Source organism: Cibotium barometz, chromosome 60 (assembly GCF_041138505.1).
Source record: "Cibotium barometz isolate CiBa-2024 chromosome 60, ASM4113850v1, whole genome shotgun sequence".
NCBI lineage: Eukaryota > Viridiplantae > Streptophyta > Polypodiopsida > Cyatheales > Cibotiaceae > Cibotium > Cibotium barometz.
Window position 1 is genome coordinate 4,776,180 of NC_141105.1, and position 26,156 is coordinate 4,802,335.

Here is a 26,156-nt window from a genome sequence, read left to right on the forward strand (position 1 = left end):
TGATGGACGCAAAGACTTGAGTCCTTTTTGACAACTTGAAGAATTCATGAATCAACATAAGAATTTGGGTGGCAATGTGCATATGCAATTGGGCAACAAAGAAAATTTGCCACCAAAGTCATTCTCTTTTGGGAGTTTTCCTACACCTATTCCATCTACATCACATGGTGATGCCAAAGGGAAGCGTGTAGCATTTGATTTTACACATGTGGATGGATCATGGGATCATGCTGATCCATCTGCGGGTGAGGTCACGCATGGGTAATGCTAAAGAGGATGACGATGAGTTCAAGGGTATCAAGGACAAAGTGGTCTTCTCAAAGTTCAAAGGGGAGGGATCAAGCAATGAGGATTGGGATACTGAAAGTGAAGATGAATCTCAACTTAACATATATGAGAGTAAGGATGGTAGTACTCTTCTAGACACATTTGATAAGGATGATGAAGAAGATGATGAGGGTTTTGATGTAATGCAAGGAAGCGGTAGCATGGTATTTTGGTGCAAAGGAAAGAGATTGTAACAACAACTACCAAGAGCAATGAAAGAGGAAGATATGACAAGATGTATGAAGTCGTGTGCTCCAAATTACCAAAGCCTATGAAGAGGGATGAATTCATTGAGTACATGGTGTCTACTCAAGTAGGAAATCTATGGTTAAGCACGGTGAACCATTCTTCCAAGCTTTGTTTTCATTTAATGGTTAAAGAGTCACTTGTTTTTAACTTAAGAAATGGCTTCAAAATTGAGAGGCCTACTTCTATGTGTTTCCTTGTGGAGACAAAGACAAGGTGGAGATAATGACCACATTTCATGGGCAAAGCTAGATCTTAGTAGCTACAAGCAATGCTAGATCTTAGTAGCTACAAGCAATGCACATGGATGTGTGGTGTTGGGAGAGTTTAGCCTATGAAATTGTGCAAATATTTGTGACTATCCATGAGAAAATGAGATTTAGAGCAAGATGCATGACACTTCTACATGAGGAGCCTTTGTCTAGGTATACCGAGAAGTATTGGTATCTTTCATTCTTTGCCTAGGTTTTCCAAAGAGTATTCATATCTTTCCGTCTTTGTCTAGGTGTGCTGAGGAGTATTGGTATATTTATTTCTTTGTGCTGAATTTCAAGGAGAAGGAAGACATAGATAAATTTGTGCAGAAACTAGACAAAGGTTTCATACAAGTGGTCTAATGCATGATGGTGGAGAGTGTGATGACATTGTCCAAGATGAGATCTTGGTGTTGGTGAGACTTTTCCACAATCCAACATTATCCTTTACTGGGCAATCTACAAGGAATTTACTCCAGTCCATACCTTCTATTGGAAGCCACTCTTATGAGAACACTAGAAGTGTTGGATGAGGGAGAAGATGCTCAGCACACTTACATAGACACATACGCACACACAGTGATAGAGAAGCTCAGAGAGCGAGAGAGAGGAAGATCGATGCTAGAAAGTACTTGATAACGATGATAAAGAATGAATGTAGTACAAGAGTACAAAAAGCCCTATCCCTATGGCTAATGTGGCTAACACAAAAGAGTATCTTCACATGGGGAAAAACCCCTTGCCACCACTAGGTAAAAAGTGCCTGTGTGTAGGGCTATTCACACCAAGGGCTTCCAAGGCTATTCACACCAAGGATGATAAAGAATGAATGTGGTACAAGAGTACAAATAGCCCTATCCCTATGGCTAATGTGGCTAACACAAAAGAGTATCTTCACATGGGGAAAAACCCCTTGCCACCACTAGGTAAAAAGTGCATGTGTGTAGGGCTATTCACACCAAGGACTTCCAAGGCTAACAAACCCCCTTGAAGTGAATGGTGTGAATGTATATAGGGTGTAGCAAACTACCCTGGTAGAGGTAATATGTTCAAAGCTTTTTGGAAAGCCTCAAACTTTTCCCTAGAAAGGGACTTGGTAAACCCATTTGCCACATTGGCCTGTGTAGGCACATAAGTCAAGGCAATCTCTCCTGATATTATAATAATGCACCTCAATGTGATTGGTCTATGCATGAAATATTGGATTCCATGTGACTGCTTATTGTTAAGGAAACCCTACCCTAGTGTGTTGTGGGAAGTTGCCTATCTGCCGAGCTCGAGCTAGGCTCAAGATCTGCACCATAGCTGCTCGTCACACCACTGTCCTCCCGCACTTGTGACACCAAGGCGGTTGCTCTAACCCAACGAGTGATGGAAACTCTCTCACGAAGATCGTGTGGGATGGTTTGGCCAATTGACAAGGATCCTCTCATTTGTCCTTTGAAGATCAATACTTGGGAGCATCTTTAGGGATTTTCCCTCATCAAATGACGATATTTACAATATAGCGCCAACGCCCATTACATAAGTGTGCGGACATAGGTGTTGTAGGAATGTGTTAACCAAGATGTGGTTAACATACTCCCCTTCCTAAAGTCAATCACATCCTCGTGGATCAGTGAGAGGTTGTCAAGGCATGTGGGAAAGTGTCGTACTTGGTTGGTTCTCTTGTCTTCTCAAGAGGGGGTGGGGGAGTTAGTATGATGGAAAGAAGTTAGTGGAGTATTGGCGATTAAGTATCCAGCTAGGTTGATGGGCTCTTATCAGTTTGCTTTGCTGGATGTGCCTAGTAGTAATCTTTATTTTGTTTTTTGTGTGTTTTTTTTGTTTCCTTAGCGCGGGACATTCTCATTGGAGGCGTCAGAGTACTTGAATGAGGAGACTAGCATGGAATACTTAATGACTAGTATCTGAGTGGTAGGTGGTATGATTAAAGAGGAGCTAGTAAAACAAGGGGTTAGTAAGCAAGTGGCGAGGGGGGATTCCGGAGGGACAAGGAGGCAACACGCATGGAGACTGCTTGCGCTCTGAGATGTTATATGTCAATGGCGATGTTCATGAAGCTCTAGCATCTTTGTCAAGACACCGTGATGGGTATCTTGGCTCTCGGGGATGTTGAGTCATCAGGTTGCGGTGTTCTCTCTTTTTCTTTTGGTGAGTTGTCTTATTTTGTCATTGAAGTGCTGGGATCTTGTGTTGATAGGAATGGTAGTTGATGGCACAAGTATCCATAGGTGTTGAGTCGAAGAAGAAGTTTTGGGTAGGATTGATTAGGCACGAAGCACGTTTATTGGGGTGAAGTGGGGGTGATTAAGAAGATCTAGGTGATGGGTTGTACCATTGACCAGGCTTGCACCCACCATGGTCCCCCCATCCAGAGATGTACCTGGATGGCTACCGATGATGAAACTTTGTGTGGTTTGTGCGCATAGGATAGAGCCCAGTGAGAATTGTAGGTGTCGTGCATGGCGAGGGCAAAAGGTGTGCCGCCCCAGGTCCTAATCACTAGAGACTCCTCTCTTTTTTTTGACACGTGTTTATTGGTCAGCACCCCTAAAGAGGGTTTTGTATTGAGAATGGCCCATGTGGCTAGATTGTGAGCTTACCTTTGAGTTTATCTTTGAGTGGTTGTAGAAGCTCAACCATTTGTAGCACTGCCCCTTGGTTTGGTGACAAAGGCGAGGGGCGGGGTGGAGCTTCGTGAAGGAGACTCAGGGTGGGCAATACTATTTAGTGCCCATGGGTTGGGTGTGGGAAAGTCCGTAGGAGTTTGTTGAGGAGGAGGGGGCTTGCTTGCCCATTGGTTGCCAAACCATCTTCATCGATTGGATAGGTACTGACTTGGGTGGTGTGGTTTGGTGACTTGCTAAGGGGTATGCCTTGGGAGCCAAATGATGGAATTGCCATCATGCTTCGAAGCCTTGGGCTTCTAAGAGACATTTGGGCACCCAACATTGCCGAGCGATGAAGGTCCGTGGTTGTTGACGCTTCTGACTTTTTTGTCAAATGAGGCTTTGAGCTTTGATGTGGTTGTCGACGTGAAGGAGAGGCTTTTGATTGGGGCTTTGGGAGCCACAGGTGTGTGTTGCCTTCATGGAAGCCTTGAGCTTTGATGGTAGGCACCTAACGTTGTTGGCTTCATTGTGCTTGGGGTTGCCGAACCGGCGGTTGTGGGGCCTTCTGTCCATGGCTTACTGGGGAGTTGCTCTGGGGAATGAGCACAAGTGGCATGCTTGGGTAGCCAAGAGACGAGGGTTGCCTTCATAAGCAACCTTGTTCTTCTAATATGAGGTTGGGGACGAGCCAACATTGAAGTTGGGGCTTAGGGATGGTTTTTGTTGGCTTAGTTGGCCTTTTGTGCTTGGGTTTTAGAGATGGCTGTTTGGGGATCCATAGTTCTATGTAGCCATTATAGAATCCCTTAGTTGCAAGAAGGTTCTTGGTAACCCACCATTGATTATCATGAGATAAAGATATGAGGTCGGGGTGCATGCAGTGTGGGGGGTTGAGGTTGTAGAGTTGAGGGGCAATGTTGATGAGACGAGGCTTGATGGTCATTGGTGGATGGTGTCGATAGTGGCCGATTGACCAGCTTTGGTGAGGCATGGGGTGTGGGTACATGGGAGACTGCCGGTGATGAGGATGGGGAGTGAGGGGGAAGGGCAGTCGAGGGCAAGGGTGTGTGTATGATTTCCTCTTGGGGACACAAGAGGACTATGGCCTTTTGGGCCAGTGATGTCCATGGTGGCCGTTTTTTCATGCCAATTGATTTGGTAGTGAGTGGCATCAATCCAATCTTTTCCAATAATAATCTAGCCTTGGAGTGCTCTTGTATCTATAACATGAAATCTTCACTCCAATTGGTTATTGTTGTCAATAGAAATTTGAAATACCCCCAACACTCATTAAACTCATTTCATGTGATATTTGATTGTAAGTGTCTTCTTTTGTTAGTGTGGGTTTTGCAAGAGCTTTCCATGCCCCAAGAATATGAGATTGGTGTAGACCATAGGATATATGTGGGCTTGCCACCATTGTAGACCATTCGTGATCAGGAGTCCAATCTATATGTGGGCTTGCCACCATTGTAGACCATTCGTGATCAGGAGTCCAATCTATATGCTTGGTGGATTGAGGTCTGGTGGTAGTTTAGGGGCAATGGAAGGCTTACTAGTTATTGTGGGGGGTGTGAGAATACCCTTTGTGGAAGCCGTTGGTGGGGGTAGAGGATTAGATTTGAGGCACTCCTCGTCCCAGAGGATCATTGTTACCTTGCCTTGGGGGAGATTTAGGGTAGCTGTGTTGTCAATGGATCTGATTATACTTGTAGCGTTCTGGACCCAGCTTTCTCCAAGGATGACTGCTTGTTTTATATTACCTGTGGGAACCACATAGAACTTACAAGCCAATGGGTTAGAGATAGTTTGGACAGTTTGTGTAAAGGACCCAAGGCTTTGTATGTGTTTTCCACCCAATAATTGAAGTTTGGCATGGGCAGTTTTAAGAGATGGTTTCCCTAGAAAGAACCATGTTTCCCATGGCAAAAGATTGTGGCTAGCTGAGTGATAGCAAGGCACATTTCCGTTGCATATTTCTGCCAAAGGGAAAATCTATCCAGACCCTAAGGGTGGTTGTTTCAGGTTGTGGAGCTACACTTACACTTAGGGTGTTAAGCAAGGCAATGACTTTGTAGGGTTCATGAATGGTCTGGCTGTTGGTGGGGAGCACAAATTGTGTGCCAAGTTTGCGATGGGGGATGGTATCAATTGTAGCAAGAAGTTTCAGCCAGTCATGGTCAACTTCGTCACTATTAACAGAAGCAACTATGCATGATGGCACCCTCGTGTCATCAAGGTCTTGATGACAAGCATCACAAACTAAGAGATCATCGCTCCTGGCACTGGTCACAAAGTCTTCAGCAAAGGGAGCTTTGGCCATGGGATGTGAGTGCCAGGTATATAAATTGACCTTAAGCATTTGAGACCCTTTGCGGAGGTAGACATGATGCATGTACCAGTCGTGGATTAGTCAGGTTTGTCTAATTAAGGGTCGAGCCAAGATGGCATCATAGGCAGCATTACGAAAGTCCAGGATGACAAATGTGAGGTGGAACGTCATGTCACAGACTTTGACCTTAAGATCTTATGCTATGCCTAGGGGTTTTGCAGATTTCCTGTTCGTAAGCTTGAACACCAATGTGGTGGGAGCAAGGCGTGGTTGGCCTCAATTTTCCCAACATGTTTGTGTGAGGATGCTTATGCCAGCACCACCATCTAGGATGCCTTTGGCCACATGTTCATTATAGGAAATAGGCAAGGCTACATTTGTATCATCACCTTCAAAGTATTGTCCCAACGCATTGACGTGAATTGTGGGTGTGCCTTTGGGTTGTGCGTTGTGGTGATGGAGTAAGTCTTGATGATGGGGCTCAAATTTGTCTGAGGAATCTAAGGTAGCGCCCTCCTCCATAGAAGCATGTAGTTTGTGTTCCATCCAATTCTGAAGGTCATTCCATAACTTTGGACTACCTGTTAACAAGGTTCCAATGGGCATTTGGATTTGGGAGGAAAGGAAGGCAGAGAGGCCGACCAAAGCGTGTTGATGAATAGAAGCTTCTTGACGAACATGGCCTTAATCATTGGGTGGACCAGCAATTGGATATGGAAGTTCAATTTGGTTCTTATTTGACAGGGGTGGAGGTCAAGATTTGGTGGCCATAGGAGGATAAAATACCTCAGCGAATTGGGTGTGTGGACCTCGTGAGTTGCTGTCGGACTCTGTGTCACTATTCACATCTAGTTGTTCGATGTGAACATGGGATTTGGGTTGGGCACTTTGTGGAATCGGCATTGGGGCATTTGGGGAACATGTGGGGAAAAATCTTTGTTTGTTAACATCATGTTGGCAAATGGATCTTCCACGGCCGTGAGGACCGTTTGTGGGGGCTCCTGCCTTACATGGTACGGAAGTTCAAGTTCAATGGGAGACGACGCACACTCAGGTACGGGATCAAAGGTTACAAAAATGGGTGGCGGTATTGCTCTACCAGTGCTTGGGTCTCCTGAAGATGTTGCTTCTCAAGGATGGCATTGGGATATGTGTTTTTCCCGTTTGGTGAGTTTTTGCTGTGTTGCATGGGGGAGTGGCAGTTCAACATGATCATCACTCCCGGGGAGGAGGATGATGTGGTCTGTGTTAAGCCAGTGTGGATGCTAACCTGATCTTCTCTGTGGCCAACATGTTTAGAGAATTGTTTCTTTTGGGATGTGACCTTCTTTAGCTTGGCCTACAACTGTGTGACGACATTCAATGGATACCTTCCCATGTTGAACGCTCAACACGTTGAGGAATGACATGCCTTCGATTGTGGAGTGAGAAACCGATTTCAAAGGCAATATTTATAGTAATGGTCAATGCCACAACCATGACATTGTGGCATCACTGGGCAGGCATTTCTTTTGAGGGCATTCAACCACTCTATGGGGTTCTTGTTAGAGGAAACATAGAGAGGTGGTTTCCTTGCACAAGTGTACCTTAGTGTGCACAAGTGGTTTAGGGTCCATGTGAGGCACTGGTAAAGGGAGATGAGGTGTAAGGGGTGCCTCTGGGATGGCAGAGCGCATGGGCTCTATAAGTTTAGCAATGGACCGTGTTTGAATCTTTCCATGAGTAATGGGCTTTACCTGGAGAGGCAATGGTTGGAATGGTAAGATTGGTACTAGAGAAGGTTGTGGTGGCATGTTGTATGAGTAGTTAGTTTGGGGTGGTGCCACTAGTAAGACTTGGGGCTTGGGAGGAGGAGAAGAAGGTAATGTTACAAATGAGTTGTGGTGTGTCATTGGCGCAGTGGCCAATTGTGTGGAATAGCTTTCTCGCATGTTGTCATCGAGAAAAATCACCCATTTGCAGGCTTGATCAAAGGTGGAGGGGTCCTTGACCAACATGTGGTCGTGAAGCTTTGGATTATACAAGCCCGGAGGAAACAACCCATTAATTGTTTATCACTAAAATTTTCCCTTGCTTCGCAAACACGAATCAAGGTACTTGATGTGTGCAATGTAGTTGCGTACGGTTTCCTTTGATTTTTGTTCCAAGTGGAACAGTTGGATGATGGGGATCCATTTGGGCTCGTAGGGTACAAACCCAAGAATGAAGGCCTCTCTCATGGCTTTGAAAGCGCCTTTGTGTTGAGGGTCCAAGGATTGGAACCATTGTATGGCCTTGCCTTCAAGGCTAAGTCCAAGGAGATGGACTTTGGTTGCATTGTCAAAAATTTCAAATGCTTGAGAGATTTGGTTAAAGACCTCGATGTGGTAGACGGGGTCTCCAACTCCATGGAATTTTGGCAGAAGTTTGAAAATTTTCACCCACGTAGGTTTTGTATGTGATATTTGTGGGTGCAAGTGTTATGACACTCCCTTTCCTAGAGCTTGTGCTAAGCTTGGAATGTCAAGTTGTGACGCAAGAGGAGGCTGTGCAAGAGTGGGGGGGTGGGAATAGATCCGTGGTGGATAGAGAAGAAGGTATATGAGTGGGCTCAGGGCGTCTATCCACGCTGGGTTGCATGTATGGAGGGCCCCCGCTAGATGAGTGCTCTTCAAAAATCGTTTCACCCTCAAGGCCAAACATGTGTGACATGGTGACCATATGTGAATGTGCAATAGATGTTGTGGTGTCGCCAAATGGAATGGGGGCATTGGGAGTCTACAACCATGATCGAAAGGTGTCCATGGTGTGCAGTGAAGCTTAGAAAAGCTTCAACAGTGCACATATGCAGGCCCGAAATAGGAGTTTTAGCTGACTTTTACCTTGCGTGTGAACGCACCCTTAAGGTTAAAAGTGATCTTTTGAGGCGTTTTATGCATGTAGAAACGACCCTAGTGAGTCAGGGAGGTAGACCAAAAGCACATCTAAAGATTTGAAAATTTTGATTTTTTTTTTGGGTATGACCGCATGCCCGTGGCTTTAGATTTGGTATGGCCGTGGTAATTTTTTTTATTTTTTAAAAAAAAGTTTTTTTTTGTACGATCGTATGCTTACAAGTGTATGCTCGTGGCTTTAGGTTGGTACGGCTGTGGCAAATGTAGAATGGCCGTGTGGTAAGTTTTTTTGGGGTACGGCCGTACAGCCATACGCTTATTACAAGCGTACACCCGTGGCTTTAGGTTGGTACGACCAACACGTTTGGAATGGCCATGGTTTTTTTTAGTACCACCATATGCTTATAAGCATATGCTCGTGGCTTTAGGTTGGTACGACTGTGGCAAATGTGGAATGGTCATGGGCAAATTTGAATTTGAGTTTGAAGTTTGAATTCCAAATTGCAGGGAAGTGAGTGGGAGACAACTAAGACCCCCTCATTAATGCTAGGTAGGTGGGAAAAGGCTAAAGTTAGAGGCTATCTCTAAATTAGTGGATTTGTACTAATTTAGAGGCACTCTAATCCCAATGTTAATCACTCCGTAACCCCCTTCTTTGCGCTCTAATTACTCCTAATTGGTGAGGAGTTTAAGCATGGAAACTTGATAGGTGAATTAACAATATTTAGACTAATCCTAAGATGTGATTATCCCTAAATAATTTCACTAATTAGGTCTCTAATCGATCCACTCAAAAAAGAGGAAATTAGACAAAAAGAGACCAAAATAGTGCTAATTCTTGCTAATTAAGGCCTAATTGGACTGAACTAACCATAGATTTGAGTCAAGGCAAGTGTTTAGAACACTAATGCCACCTACGATTAGTCTAATTACAAGTAATTAGGCTCAATTTTTTGGTTTTTGCTCTCTTTAAGTCCACTAATCACACTAACCAATAGATTAGTGATAATTAGTAAAAATTAAGAAATAGTTTATGTTTTTTTGTTTGATTACGATTTTATTTAACAATGCTAACCTACCTATGCAAATGAATTAAGAAAAAGAGACAAGATTAAGCTAAAAATTAAGAAAAATGATTTAGGTTTAAGCAAAACCCTCTTGATTAGGCTCTCTAATCACCCAAATCTCAAATTTTTTCCTACTCTAAATACAAAGCTTTACATGAATCTCAACAAAAACATCAAAAACAACCAAGCAACACATCAAAATACAAAAATAAAAAATCGCATGCCAAAGAGCTTACCGGCACCGGGCTATGGAGGCTCTATTGGATTCGAATCAAAGATGGCGTAGACAAGTAGCAGATGACACTCCCCAATAGTGGCGCCAAAGATGTTAAGGAAACCCTACCCTAACGTGTCGTGGGAAGTTACCTATCCCGGCTGAGCTTGAGCTAGGCTCAAAAGCTCCACCATAGCTGCTTGTCCCACTGCTGTCCTCCTGCACTCGTTTTGTCACACCAAGGCGGTTCCTCTAATCCAACGGGTGTTGCAAGCTCTCTCACGAAGATCATGTGGGATATCTATGAAAGAGGATCGCATTGTTAGCCTAATCACTCAAGCAAGAGGGAGAGAGAGGAAGCAAGAGGGAACAAGTGATTAGCACTAATCACTCCCAAACCCAAACCCTAAGCACACCACACATGCTAGATTAGAGTTGCAAGAGAGAGGGAGAGAGAGAACACTCCACTTTTATTGCACAAATGGGAGAATGAGTTACAAACAAGAGAATTTGGCTTTTATAGTTCCAATCCTTTTTCCACTAGATTGCCCGGGAGTAAGTGACCCGGGGTGCCCAAAACATAGTTACAAGGCTTTTCTCTATGGTTTGGCCAAGTGACCAAGATCCTCTTGTCTGCCCTTTGAAGCTCCATAATTGGGAGCGTCTTTAGGGATTTTCCCTCATCACATGATGAGATTTACAATATAGCGCCGATGCCCATTACATAAGTGTGTGGACATAGGTGTCGTAGGAATGTGTTAACCAACATGTGGTTAACACTTATGCACTCTAATTGGTCAGTGAAAATGGTGGTAGAAGATGGCTGTCTAATACCAAGGTCTAGTAATAGACAATGGAGCCATACACACTCCATAGTAGCTGTGAATGCTGCCCTATACTTAGCTTCACAACTGGAAGTGGCCACTGTTGGCTACTTCTTACTGAGCCATGAAATACATGAGCCACCAAGAAGGAAACAGTTACCCACTGGTGGACACCATAGTGTCATAACATCCTACCCAGTCATTAAACAGACAAGCATAAAGAAGACGCAGTGCTGTAAAACAATGCAAACTCCGATAGTTCCACCTCCCACAGAGATTAATATGCGAACAGTCTCATGGAACATTCAGAGTTTAGGGAGGCCTCTGTTCTTTTAGAGGTGAGGCATCCTCAGAGGAGAGCTTCACAAAGCTACAGTTGGGGGACCCATTGACATTCTTCTCCTCTAGGAGCACCACCTTTCCGAGGGGTGTACTCACCACTACAGGAAGATTTTACTAGGTAGGAGCCACACTTTTTGGTCTCCTTCTTTCAGCCCCTTAGGGACATAAGGAGGAGTTTGTAATTCGGTCAGCGCCGCCAGGAAACTCTTGCCAACAGTGATGATAGGCTCACGTGTCAGTGTCTCTGGGTAACCACACTGGGTTACCATTATGATTGGAGAGGACAACATGGGCTTCCTCAATGTATATGCCCTGAACACCATAGCAAGTAGAGACATCTTCTAGAGCACAGTTCATGAGGCCCTTCCTTAGGCTGACTTTTGTTGCATGGATAGAGACTTTAACATGATTGAGGGAGAAGAGGACAGACTCAGAGGAGGCACTGCTAAAGTCTTAGGTGCAGAGTACTTTGCATGGGAGGAGTTGATCTTGGAACTCATGGGATAGGATCCTTGGCATCTCCCATAGTTTGGATGTAGCCCTAGGAGCCTATGCTTCTCGCGGTCTGATAGGAGGAGCATCGGCCCCGACCTCTCCTTTGACTTGATAGGTTTTATGTGGATGAGTGGGCTTACGACCACGGGGGCATGATCGGCATCTTGGTGGGCACAACTTTTTTTGATCATGCTGTGATTATTCTATCCTTACAGGACTCCTGGAGGCAAGACAAGCATGTGAGCACTAGGATTTTGGATAGCCTTATACAGGATCCAGAGACTTGCAGTAGGATAGAGTAGATATGGGTGGGGATGGATTTTATTTTAGGCTCTATCACATGCACCTTGGATGTGGGCCTTGGTGAAATCAGGAATTTTTTGTAGGAGGTATGCCCGCTCAGAGCATATTGGAGGGATTTTGTGAGCGAGAGAGGAGTCACATGAGAGTTCTTGCTTCTCTTCAATGGCTCTAGGAGAGTTTCCCCGATAACCCTTGGATTGAGAGTCAGCTTGCTGCCCCCGCCCATACTACAGAGATCAGATCCATTGAGGAGAGATTGAGGAGAGGAGGGTGGAATACAGGTACCACACGAGAGATTCATTTTGGACCTAGGCCAACAATAGAGTCACAAGGGGACTTCTTTGAGATAGTGGGCCCCCACAAGAAGAAAGATTGTATTCGCAAGTTGCATGGCTAGGGTGGAGCTATGGTTTCTGACCCCCCCCATGTGAGAGCAATCACCACACTGATTTTTTTTGACTCTCCTCTCACGGGTGCCCCATTATCCTGCTTAGAACAGATTGGAGGGATTTTGTGAGTGAGAGAGGAGTCTTAGGAGAGATCTTGCTTCTCTTAAGCGGCTCTAGGAGAGTTTCCCCAATAACCCTTAGATTGAGAGTCAGCCGCCCGTATGGAGATCAGATCCATTGAGGAGAGGAGGGTGGAATACAGGTACCACACGAGAGATTCCTTTTGGACCTAGGCCAACGATAGAGTCATGGGGGACTTCTTTGATATAGCAGGTCCCCATAGAGGAAGAGAGATTGTATTTGCAAGTTGCATGGCTAGGATGGAGCTATTGTTTCTGACCCCCCTCCCATGTGAGAGCCATCACCATTGATTTTTTCCGATCTCTCCTCATGGGTGCCCCATTATCCCCATAGGTGATGACATGCGCGAGAGGGTCTGGAGGCACACGAGAGAGGTGGTTCCCCTTGCTCTTTAGTCCTTCTTATTGACTCCCTTCACTGCACAGGAGCTGGTGGAGGCATTGACAACTCTTCCTAGGGGTAAATGCCTGGGGGTGAACGAGCTTCCAGTTTCTTTCTTTCTTCGCCACACTAGGACCTCATGGAAGGTGGCCTTCGAGATGCCATCAATGAGATTATGACCATAGGTGCCATGCTAAAGAGTGTTTCAAAGGGTTTGATACACTTTATTTCTGAGGTGGGTGGTGACAAATTGGAGATCCGGCAGTGAGACCATCACCCTTCTTGGGAGGACTGCCTATAAGATCTTGGCCAAGGCCATCAACTGGAGACTTTAGCCTTTTGTTCCTGACTTGATCCATGACACTGAGATAGGTTTTGGTAAGGATCGGAGAATTCTGGACAACATCTCCACCTTCTGGGTGTGGCGACATCTTTGACTAGGATGCGACAGTAGGACCTCATAGTGCTACCCCTAGACTTTGAGAAAGCTTATGATAGGGTTGATTGGAGCTTTTTGGAGGGCACAATGAGCCAGATGGGGTTCCCCATGGAGTGGACCTATGGTGTTTCAGGACTTTACTCAGCCTCTCATAGTTAGGTTCTCATTCAAGGAGCCCATAGGCGGTGACAGATTCCCCCTTTCTCTCTCGGTTTGATAGGGTTGTCATATGGTACCTTACCTTTTCCTATTTATCTCATGAGGCCATGAGCAGGTGTCTCTCAGGCCTAGAGACGGGGCTCCAGTGATTGCGTCTTCCCCTCTGTAGTACTCAGGAGGAGCTTTTGGACTCAGAGTTTGCAGATGACACAATAACTACCTATTAGGAGATGTGGGGAATCTCCAGAGGTTCGTTAAGGCAATCGAGATCTTTTATAGCGCATCAGGAGCGCATAAATATTAATTGGCAGAAGTTGTGTGGTTTCTGGGTAGGCTTTGCACTTGCTCGACTTGGCACCCAATTGAGGCTTTCCAGTGGATCTCGAGGGGGGGCACTCTAATTTGCTATCTTGGATGTCATGTGGGCATCGATATCTCTCTGGAGCAACAGCTCACCCCTCTTCTTCTGAGCATTCATAAGAAGTTTTTGTATGAGAGTTCTACGAGGCTCTCCCTAGCTAGACGAGTGGTGGTGGCAAACTATGTCCTTCTTGCCACCATGTGGTACATTACTTCTTGTTGGGCCTTCTCCCTAGGGGGGTTGATGGGGTGAGGGTGCCATCAGTCTATTATTTAACATTATTAGATTATCTTGCCTATGGAAAATCTGGGTATCTAGGAACAACATAGGCTTTTAGAAAGGGGGGATTACTGGCCTAGATGTTACTGAGCTGATGTATAAATGTATTAATTTATGTTGGTCCATATATTATGTTAATAAGTTAAATAATGTTGATATATTCCAGGCAATATACTATAGGCTGGGATTAATTGATATGCTAATTAGCTAACCCTTGTACATACTAGGTTTCCTAACTCCTGTTATTATGCACGAATACTCAAGCTATGATGTGAAAGCAAGGCTGCCCAAATATGGGCCAAAGACAAGAAGATGGTATCTAAAGGAGAAACACCCCATCTACACCTTTGTGGCCTTTATAGAGAACCCCCTGGACGAGTGGTGAAGGTGTGGGTAGGTAAACAAGTCTTGGAGAAGATGCCTCCCAAAGGTTGTACCTCTAAAGTAATGATGATAGCTTGCATGCAGCTCGGGCACCATATTTCTTGGAGCTAGTCCTCTTTTGTTTTTTGGGAAGATGATAGATGGGATCTTTTATGCAAGTTGCTTAGTTGTAATGTAAATGATCTGCAAGCAGTAAACTTTGGCCAAGGGCCGCTTTGAAATTTTTATAAAGGTCATTTATAGGTAGTATTATATATATATATATATATATATATATATATATATATATATATTTCCCACAAAAAAAAGAATTGCATCCGTTAAAGAACTCATCAAAAGTAAATGCTATTTATCTTTATTTTTTTGCTTCATCTTCCTAACATCAATATAGCCTAACCCCTCCCCCACAAACCATTAATTAATGCCTATCCTTTCTCCCCTCTCCCACACACCTGACCTGCTGCCACTCTTTATTTTCCACTAACACCTTGCCCCCTCTTAATTTCCCACTACCACATCCTCTCTTACACACACCTGACTTGCCACTCTTTATATTCCACTAGCACCTTGCCCCCTCTTAATTTCCCACTACCACATCCCCCTCTTACACACACCTGACTTGCCACTCTTTATATTCCACTAGCACCTTGCCCCCTCTTAATTTCCCACTACCACATCCCCCTGTTACACACACATTGAACCCCACCCATCATCCTCTACACCATCACTAAACCACACCCCCATCACGCCTTACAGCCTCATAAATCCCCATTGTCTCTAACTCCTCTTCCATTTTATTATAAAAAAAAATCAAAACCAAAATATATAAATTTTTTAATTAAAACTAACCCCCATTTCTAACTAACCCTCTCCCCTTATATTTCTTTTTATTTTACCTTTCAAAATAATATTAAAAAAAATAAAGAAAAAAAATAAGAGAAGAGTATTTACCCCTTACTGCACTTACCTACGCAAAGTACAAAATAAACACTTTACACCATTTTTTCCAAAGGGGTTTTACAGGTAGTACACCATATTGAGCACCACATGTTATTCTGTAGGGTTGCCTTTTAAAAAAAAATCATTGTGCTTTTTACATCATTGAGGGCCATGCTATTTCATTGAGGGCTACATTATGCACATAGCATCCAAATTTTGGCACACATCACTCATCTTTGTATTTAGGGATCAGCCGTCATTTGTCCTCATCATCGATAGCCACTTCATATCTTTAGGAGCTAGTGTCTATGGACACTAGCTACTTCCCATCCTTTGGCTTGCTCTTTTTATCAATAGGACCCCACTTGGTGGTACATTCATTAATGGGAAGCCTCTTTGTATACATTATGATGCCATGCCTTATTCGAAGTGATTAGCTCCATATACATCCTCATTGGGCCTTATGGTTCATGGCACTTACACATATATTGCATTTGCTCAAGCACCTTCCCTTGCCACTTTCATTTGAGATCTTGGCATCCACAGGATGAGGATTATCATTTGTCTATAATTTCTTCATCAGGTAGCGGGTTCACTTTATTTATCTTATGCTTTATCTAGAGCACTTGCTCTTAGATCATTTATTTGGGATTCGGGCATCCCCTTATGGAATTTGGTTGACTTCCTGATCTTGATTTGGGATCTTGGTGGAGTTGGTCTCCTTTTAGGTGGGGGTGTCATACTCTACTTCTATTTCATGGGCTTCATCAACATGGGATTCATCAACACACTTTTTGATCTACATCGGCCACTTTACGTTATACTCCATTTCATATCTTTGGTACATTATTTACCCCCTTGTATCCACTGAGATTGAATGTGCTTTAGAGGTGGGGGAATGTTGACCGTTTTGGGTTAACACATTAGGCCTTTGTATATTGGGCTATATATATATCTTTCTTGGGCTATCTATGCATGTATTGCACATCTATAAGTGCATGGGTATAGTGTACATGTATCACATTCTATGGACTACATCCATTGTACATCACACAGCACTGTTGGGTTAGGGAGGATACCTGCAGCATAACCCTAATGCACACACACCGAGATAGAAACACAGGAGAGAGAGAGAGAGAGAGAGAGAGAGAGAGAGAGAGAGAGAGAGAGAGAGAGAGAGAGAGAGAGAGAGAGAGAGAGAGAGGTGCTAGAAAGTGTGTACTTGATAATAATAAGATGTGAAAGTACAAGTACAATATAACCTAGGGCTAAGTGCCCAACACACATAAGTGTGTTCACACGGGGAAAAAACCTATGTCCAGTCATAGGGGAAAAATGCCCGTGAGTAGATATATTCACACTAGAACTTCCTGGAGGACCAGATGGTCAACAAACTCCCCTGAAGTGAACAGTGTGAATGGAAACAGGGTGTAGCAGACTACCCTAGTAGCTGGCTGTAAGCTCAAAGCTTAGCGGAAAGCTTTAAAATTTTTCCCCGAGTGTGATGGCCGTACGGACGCGAGCCCAGAACGAGCGGACGTCCGGCACGAAACACCACGTCTTTGCCGCACGCGGCCCTTGAAAGCTCATGACGGCTCCGCCGGCCCGTCGAGCGCGTTGCGCGCGTTTCCCTTGAGGGTCTCACCGTCACGTGCCCTTCATGCCCGGCTCGGCTCCAGGAGGCCTCACCCGGGACTTGCCTTCAATCCATGCCCCGCCGGCCTAGGGTCCATCGCGGCCTCGTCGGCACGGCCCGGCCCACCGGCCACGTCGGCGGTCGTTTTTCCACCGTCCACGGTCCCGTCGGCTCATTCGGTCCCGACTCCGTCAAGGTAGGGAGGGCAACCCCCGGAGGCACTCGGCTCCCGCCAACCCCACTTGCAACGCGGGAGGCCTACGTGCCTACCCGGTGCGTGAGTGCGTCTCGGTGCCTACCATGGGTCCATGCTTTGCCCCTCCAAGCACTTCCTCCCCGAGAGAGAGAGAGAGAGAGAGAGAGAGAGAGAGAGAGAGAGAGAGAGAGAGAGAGAGAGAGAGAGAGAGAGAGAGAGGTGCTAGAAAGTGTGTACTTGATAATAATAAGATGTGAAAGTACAAGTACAATATAACCTAGGGCTAAGTGCCCAACACACATAAGTGTGTTCACACGGGGAAAAAACCTATGTCCAGTCATAGGGGAAAAATGCCCGTGAGTAGATATATTCACACTAGAACTTCCTGGAGGACCAGATGGTCAACAAACTCCCCTGAAGTGAACAGTGTGAATGGAAACAGGGTGTAGCAGACTACCCTAGTAGCTGGCTGTAAGCTCAAAGCTTAGCGGAAAGCTTTAAAATTTTTCCACGAAAGAGGCTTTATAAACCCATCTGCTACATTGGCATGTGTAGGCACATAAGCCAAGTCAATCTCTCATACGTGGAGCCTTTCCCTGACATAATGATAGTGAACCTCAATATGCTTTGTGCGGGCATGAAAAGCTGGCTTTCATGCAACTGCCCAAGCACTCTGACTATTAGCGTAAATGGTGGTAGGAGACTGCTGTCTAACACCAAGATTGGTTAAATAGGTGTTGTAGCCAAAAACATTTCATAGTAGCTATAAATGCTACCCTGTATTCAGCTTCACAGCTAGAAGTGGCCACTGTAGGCTGCTTCTTACTGAACCATGAAATGCATGAGTCACCAAGAAGAAAACAATTACCACTGGTTGACACCCTTGTGTCATAGCATCCTGCCCAATCACTGTCTGTGTATGCCTGCAAGCATAATGTAGAAGACGTGCCATAGAATAAGGCAAAGTTTGATGTGCCTTTAAGATATCTGAAAACACGTTTACATGCTTGCCAATGCATAGTGCTTGGATAATGCATGAACCTGCTCAATTAGAAAACAACATACTAAATATCCAAACGAGTAGAGCATAAGTAAATGAGGCATCCCACAGCTTGTTGATAAGTGGAAACATCAAATGGATCTCCAGCATGCTCAAGTGACAGCTTTAAACTTGGTTCCATAGGAGTGGAAATAGACTTACAATCAGGAGCTGCTCAACATATATCTTTTGAGATAGCATAATATCCCCCTCAACTGTATACGCTGTTATAAAGAAAATAAGAGATCTAGCCTATGAACTTCTTCTACCTCCCCATCTCAAGGTACATAATGTGTTCCATGTCAGTTTACTTAAAAAGTATGTACCCAGCCTGAGTCATGTGCTAGATGATGAACAATTGACTTTTTCGACTCAAGGCCAGATGGAACTCCAACCCAAAGAAATCCTAGATGTTTGGGAAAAGGCTCTCAGGAATAGAGTCCTTAGAGAATTTTTGGTCAAGTGGAAGTTCTATTCTTTAGAAGACGCCACTTGGGAAAAAAAAGATCAATTGATAAAGGACTACCCCCACTTTGTGAGATGAGGACATCTCGTGTTTTTCAAGTGGGAGAGGATGTAAGGTTCCTCCTTAGCCCCCTACAAGATGTATAAGTTCTCCTTTCAGTCCCCTATAATCATCCCCTATTTCAGAATGAAAGAAAATATTTTTTTCCCTTGTTTTTGGCCTAGAGAGAGATAATACAGTTTTGAGATATTTTTGGATATAAAGTTAACCTTTAAATTTAAGATAAATTCCCCTGAAACAGAAGTTTAAAAAGAGTTTTCCAATATGCATTAGAAATTATTTGAATATGTGCATTGGACACCTTATACTAAGGGTACCCATTTTCAAAAAATTATGTGCATTGGACACCTTAGCCTAAGGGTACACATTTTCAAAAAATTATGGATTAAGGTCCAAAGAGTGTTCTAATGGGCCAATAAGGTTAATCCAAGTGTTTGAATAAGAAAAATGCAATAATAAAAGAAAATCCACCAAAAATGAGTAAATTCTCGCATAAGATGAAGAGTTAACTAGTATTGGCACTTAAAAGTATAAAAATGGAAAATTTGACACCTCAGGAGGGTGAGTGGAGCTCATGAAGGAGACACCTAGAATCCTCATCACTACCCCAAAAATAAGATATTTCATCTCTCCTCTTTCAAACTAGATCAGAAAAGTGGGCCTAACTGGTTCAAAACTTGCCCAAATTGGATCAAATTGAAGCTGGAAGCCTCTAGATCTTAGTTGGACTTGGTTGGTGGCCTCCCTCACCTATAAATAGAACCCCATTCCTTTGTATTTTCATCTTAGTGTATTTACATGCTAGTGTAATTTTTAATTTAGTGTAATTCCATTATCCCTCTACCTTGCCTCTCCATATTGTGAAGCTTTGGAGCTTCACTGATCCTCTTCTTCTCTTGGAGATTACCCTCTTCTTCTTGGTGGCCAAGCTTCTTCTTTGAGGGCTACACATCTCCCTAAAGAATCAAGCCAAAAACCAAGGTTGAACCTAAAACAATGGTGTTTTACTCTCTTCTTGAATGGCAATCTTCTTCCCAACCTCTCTACATGCTTGGGAAGCATTCTAATCCATGGTTTCTTCTTAAAACCATGTTCTTATTGATTTATGTTGTTTAAATGAATTAATGTTAATCTCTTATGCTTAAATGTATTTTTTTATTTGTAATCTCTCTTTTTGAAAGAATACTCACTTTTATGGTTAAATCCTTCTTGGAAGGATAAGCTTTAATTCTAATCTCATTTTTACCCAAAACTCTAGGCCTAACAAGCTAGAGATGGAGATTAAACATTTTTATGATTTTTATTCTACTTAAAAATGAGGTTAATTCATTTAAGCTTGTTTTTATGTTAAGAAAATTCATATTTATTCATTTTAAGATGAAAGAGAGCTTAGGATAACATTCATATAATTATTTCATATGGAAGTTATATTTGGGTAAATTTTTTTAAAATAAACAAGATGCTTAGATGCAATTATGCTTATATTTATGCATAAATAATTTTTATATTAAAAGAGGAAGTCTTGCCATATTTTTATGTAATTGTGTTTATGCATAAATTTGATAATGCAAAAAGATGAATTTTCATGCATAAATATTTTTAATGCTAAAAGACTGATTTTTGTTAGATTTTTGAATATACATTTACAGTATGTATGCATAAATGTCTAGATGTTAAAAAGAGGAATTTTTGTTATATTTTAAATAGGAATATTCATGGTATGTATATACATGGATATTTTTATTTATCAAAAGAGAAATTTTCATCGTATCTTTAAATAGGAATATGCATAATTAATTTTGGTATCAAAAAGAGAATGTTTCATTATATTTCTATGTAGATAATTATGGCATGTTGATGCCTAGGTTCAAAGGGAGAAAAGAATATTTAAGAATAAACCTAGGTGAATATTTTAATAAAATGATGTATGCATATTTATTAAAGGATAAATTAGAAAAAGAAATACCCTTGTTAAATTCCATTATTCATCACGAGTAGAATTATTTATAGTTCTTTTAGTAGAATGAATTTTCATATTATTGGATGTTTATCCTTATGATTAGAAATCACAGTTATTTTATGAGATAAATGGAGAAATATCTTTATTAGGAAATAAATCTAGGAATAAATTCAAGAAATTCAGTGCTAGGCCTTTGACGGTAGGTCAGTAAGATGCATGCCTATATCCTGAATCGTAAATTAAGGCAAGACTTGTGACCATTCCCATTCTTCAGTACGAAGAAGGGATAACTATCTGATTTAGAGAATTTTCCCTAAGACCCAAAAGCGTCTAGAAATAAGTTAGAAATTTGTTGATTGTAATTGATTGATGGATCATCTGAGATACGAGATTCGTGATTTCCATCAAGGAAGTTTGGGTATTGAATGAAGGGTCGTTGGAACCAGTACTAGAGATGTTTTCTCGTGAAATGGTTTTCATGAGATGAAAGTAAACTTAATGGGAAAATCTTACTTGCATAGAAACTCTGTTTTTGTAAAGGATTGTCTTATGCCAGAATGCTAGAGGAAGCATTTGGCTTATTGTTTAATCTAAGGAGAGTTTACATTGCAACAGCCAGCGGTGGGAAGTCATCGAAGGACATCTCCGTGAGACAAAGCCTACCAAGGTCTTGACCAGCCTTGGTACGATTAAAAATGGTGCACTTTTGGTACAATGGGCGAGGGCCGACGAAGCGGTCCTTGAGTGAAGTGCTAGGACACCTAAGGAGGATCCTAGAGGGTTCTGACTAGGCGATGCACGAGCTCCCGAGTTGTAAGGAATAAATTGAAGAATAAAAGAACCCCCCCCTCCCCAAAATGAGTAAATGCTCACATAAGATGAAGAGTGGACTAAGGCCCAAAGAAAACAATAAAAAAAATAATTTTTGACACCTGAGTGTGGGGATCTCCCCTCATGAAGTAGGAACCTTTTTCTCATCACTACCCCCAATTCTTAATCAATAAAATGAGATATTTTCATCTCTCCTCTCTCCTATTTCAAAACTAGATCCAAAAAGTAAGCTGAACTGACCCAAAAATGGTCAAAAATTGACCAAACTGATCTAGAAAATTCTAGAATCAGTTTGCTTGGTTGCTCCTATCCTAAGCCATCTACATTGAATTTTTTAATAATTCAATTATTTTTGGCCTAATTTTCTCCAAAGTGAATTGGTGGCCACTCTTGCTTCAAACAAGAGTAGAACCCTCAATCCCTCAAGCCAAAGGAGAGCTTACAAGCTCCATGTAAGCTAATTTTCTTTCTTGTTTAATGAAGAATCTATGGTTTTCTTAATTTTTATGTTTTGTAGATGCTGAATTAAATTCAAATGCTATGCCTTTGATAAAAAGGCCACCCCCTTCTCCTCTTTACATTCCAACCTTTCTCAATCCTAGAAAGCTTAACTAAAGGATTAATTAAACTCTTTTTATTGTTTACTCTCTTGAATTTAGAAAATTATGTAGATTAGAGATCTATAAATCTAATTTGGGTTAATTCAAGTTAGATAAAGAATGTTAAAAATGAGAAATGGTTAGCCATACAAAGGAGGTTATGGCAAAATTTTCCAGAATTCTATGGAAAAGAAAGTTTGTTTTTATGTTATTCCAAAAGAGTAATTCCCACCATTTTTGCATCTAAAAGAAATATTCTAATTACTCCATGTACATATTCACCTATGAATATGCATGGGTATCACACTGATATTTATTATTAAATTTGATTTTATGCATAGAAAGATGCAGGAATTCTTTTTATTTTAAAAGTGTTAGTCCTATTAAATTTGATTTTATGCATAGAAAGATACATAAAGGAATTCTTTTTATTTTAAAAGTGTTATTCTCATAAAATTTGATTTTATGCATAAAAAGAATTTTTTTATTACAAAAGTGTTATTCTCATTAAAATAATTTCTATGCATAGAAAGATGCATAAAGGAATTTTTTTATTACAAAAGTGTTATTCTCGTTAAATTTGATTTTTATACATAGAAAGATGCATAAAGGAACTTTTTTATTACAAAAGTGTTATTCTCATTAAATTTGATTTTTATGCATAGAAAGATGCATAAAGGAATTTTTTTAATTACAAATGTGTATTCTCATTAAATTTGATTTTATGCATAGAAAGATGCATAAAGGAATTCTTTTTATTTTAAAAGTGTTATTCCTATTAAATTTGATTTTATGCATAGAAAGATGCATAAAGGAATTCTATTTTTTAAAAAAGTATTATTCCTATTAAATTTGATTTTATGCATAGAAAGATGCATAAAAAGATTTAAAAAAAAGAGTTATTCCCATTGAAGTTTATTTTTATGCAAAGAAAGATGCATAAAGAATTTTCATATCAAAATTAGAATTCTCTTAAATTCTATGTTTAAATTTATGAGTATTTAATAAATGAATAATTAAATACTCTAAGAGAGAAATTTCTATCGTTTTATATTCACTCGGATTATAAAAAGAGAATTCAGGAAATCTATCGAGATTGAAAATATTCAGATAAATGATTAATCTATTCCTCATTCGAATTCGTAACTAATTTAGAAATCAGTTAAGGAATATTCAAAGAAAGAAATTCAGTAAAATAGTAACTGAATCATCAAACCTTTCCGAGAAAGATAGTTCAGAAAAAATCTTATCCGACTCGAACCTTGAATCAGACTATGACCAAGACCAAACTCTTTCGTCTGTTTTGAGGAAAGAAGGTGTGACTAGTTTAGAAAAATATACTCAAAACTCATGCCTTATCTGAAACTATGTTTGAGACCCTTCAAATTGATATGTGGATCAAGGTTATAGAATTCAAGGAATTCTGGTATAAAATTCAAAACTCTGATCGAGATGTTTTCTAGATACTGATTCAAGAAATACTCCTTGTATTCAAAAGAAAATAAAACTGAAAACTTGCTTAAAAACCCTGTTTTCTTAAAGGATTGTCTTACGCGAGAATGGAGGGATGAGATGTGATGTGAATCAGATAGATGTGAATGAATGGATGGATGTAATGTGATGTGAATAGATGTGATGAGATGTGATGTGAATCAGATAGATGTGAATGAATGGATGAGATGTGATGTCATGTGAATCAGGATGTAAATGAATGATATGGGATGTGGATATGTATGTGAAAGAATGGATGTGGATGTGTATGTGAAAGAATGGATGTGGATGTGTATGTGAAAGAATGTGATGTGATGTAAAGAGATGTGATGTGACATGAATATATGTGGATGAGAAGTGATAGATATGAATGTATGGATAGATGTGGGTAGTCGTACATGCGAACGATTGGATGGATGTGGATGAATGAGATGAGATGTGTATGAATGAGATATGATGTGGATAGATGTGATGTGATGTTATGTAGATAGAATATATGTGATGGGATGGTGATGAGAAAGAATGTGATGGATATGAATGAATGTGATGTGATGGATGTGAATGGATGGAGGTGATGTGAATCGGGATGTGAATGAAAGAGATGTGATGTGAAATGGATGTGATGAAAATTGGGATAGATGTGAATGGATGATATGTGATGTGAATGAATGTGATGTGATGTGATGTAAATTGGGATAGATGTGAATGGATGATATGTGATGTGAATGAATGTGATGTGATGTGATGTGAATCGGGATAGATGTGAATGAATGAGATGTGAGGTGAAATGGATGTAATGTGATGTGATGTGGATCAGGGTAGATATGAATGGATGAGATGTGAATGAATGTGATGTGATGAGATGTGGATATGGGTAGATATGAAATCTGATAAATGAGGAAAGATGTGAATGTGATGAGATGAAAATGATGTGATTGGATGAGAATGAGAATACATATAAAATGGATGTGGATTAAATAATGTGGATTGATGTGGAACAATGTGGAAAGACGAGAGTTCGTTATAGAAACTATATTTTTTATGACCTATTTTTAAATGACTGTTTTATGTCAAGAATGCTGGGGAAGCATTTTGACCGTCTTGTGAATGAGGTCGTGGAGACCTAACTGATAAAGTTGCAAACAGATGACGGAGAGTCAACAGAGGACGTCTTGCGTAGCAAGGTCGGTCGAGGCCTTGACCAGCCTCAGTGTTCGATTTAAATGGTGAGCTTCCAGTACGGTGGATGAGGGACCAAGGAAGTGGCCTATGAGTGAAGCACTAGGTGACCTACAAAGGATCCTAGAGGGTGCTAACCATACGGTGCTCGAGCTCTAGGTATCGCCGAAGATACCCACACATGCATCGTGGAAGATATTGGAACAAGGAGTAAGAGTTGTTTTCTGAATTCGGGCAAGGATCTGGTTGATTGACCTTGCTGGTCCTCAATGGATGAGTCCATGGTTCTTTTATATGGATCTATTGGTTGATCTTGCTGAATCTTCAACGGTGATTCCATTTTAATTTTTATAAGTGAATATATTGTTGGGTGCTATGAGCTAGGAACTATCGAAAAGGCCCCTGAGTGGATAGGTGGTGAGCGTTCTGGTTGCCAATGATGCCATAGGTACACCGACGAAGGAAAAATTAGAAATTAGGATTCAACCGGATTACATTTAGAGGATTATGATCAGTGATACTATAGTTTCATTAAAAGATTGTTTCTGTGAAAAAAGGAATTTCATATTGGGTGTGTAAGTGGTGTGTCTAGTTTTAAGTTTTCATGAATATCCGGCTAGGGGACCTAGGAACTCTTTTCTCTGGTACGTAGGACAAAACCTAACCAAATTCTTAAATGGATCCCATCACTACAGTGGTTGGGAGGTTGGCTATCCCACGGGACTGGATGGGGTAGGCTGGACTGATGGATCCCTAAATTGAGACTCAATTCTGTTATGGTACGATAAATGAAGTAAATCCCGGATATCAAATTGTTTTATGGAAAAGAATCAACGGCTGTGTCTCTCAAAGAGGAAAAAAGCGTTGGTCTCTATGATCCAAGTGAAATCTTTTCCTTGATCTGACTATGATACTTATGGGTTCGATCAGATCAGTTCAATTAAGTTAAGGCTCTTGACTACGTTAGAGTAAAAATATCATGGAGGAATCACTAGTGCTTTCCGGGCGAGGAAAGTTTTTTCGGGTTTGGTTTTGGAAGAACCGAGGGATTAGTCTCTTGTCCGGATATATGTGGGCGAGGCCCCGAGTGAGGGACCCTACCCCACGCAAGAAGCCCCGCGCAAGAAGTGCTACTTCCGCTGCTAGCACCCCAGGATTCGTTGCATGGAGGGGATAGGGATTTTTCAGCTGGTATCAAAGCGAATAGGCTAAAGTGGATCAACTGAGAAGCCAAAAATGTCAAAATTTATGAAGTAACAGTAAAAAGTTGGAAATGTGTGATGAAACTCATACAAATTGATATTCAGACTGAAATTCATAAACTAGTAATTGGGT

The 26,156-nt window shown here is 41.5% G+C and overlaps 1 protein-coding gene across 1 annotated transcript in view; it reads left to right on the plus strand.

Annotated features, from left to right (window-relative positions):
• The first annotated feature begins 257 nt into the window (after positions 1-257).
• Positions 258-26,156, plus strand: part of LOC147604902 (uncharacterized) — a 102,814-nt gene continuing 76,915 nt past the window's right edge. The window contains exon 1 of the mRNA XM_086793906.1: positions 258-491. Within this exon, the coding sequence (XP_086650032.1) occupies positions 258-491 (234 nt within the window). The remainder of the gene's footprint in view (positions 492-26,156) is intronic.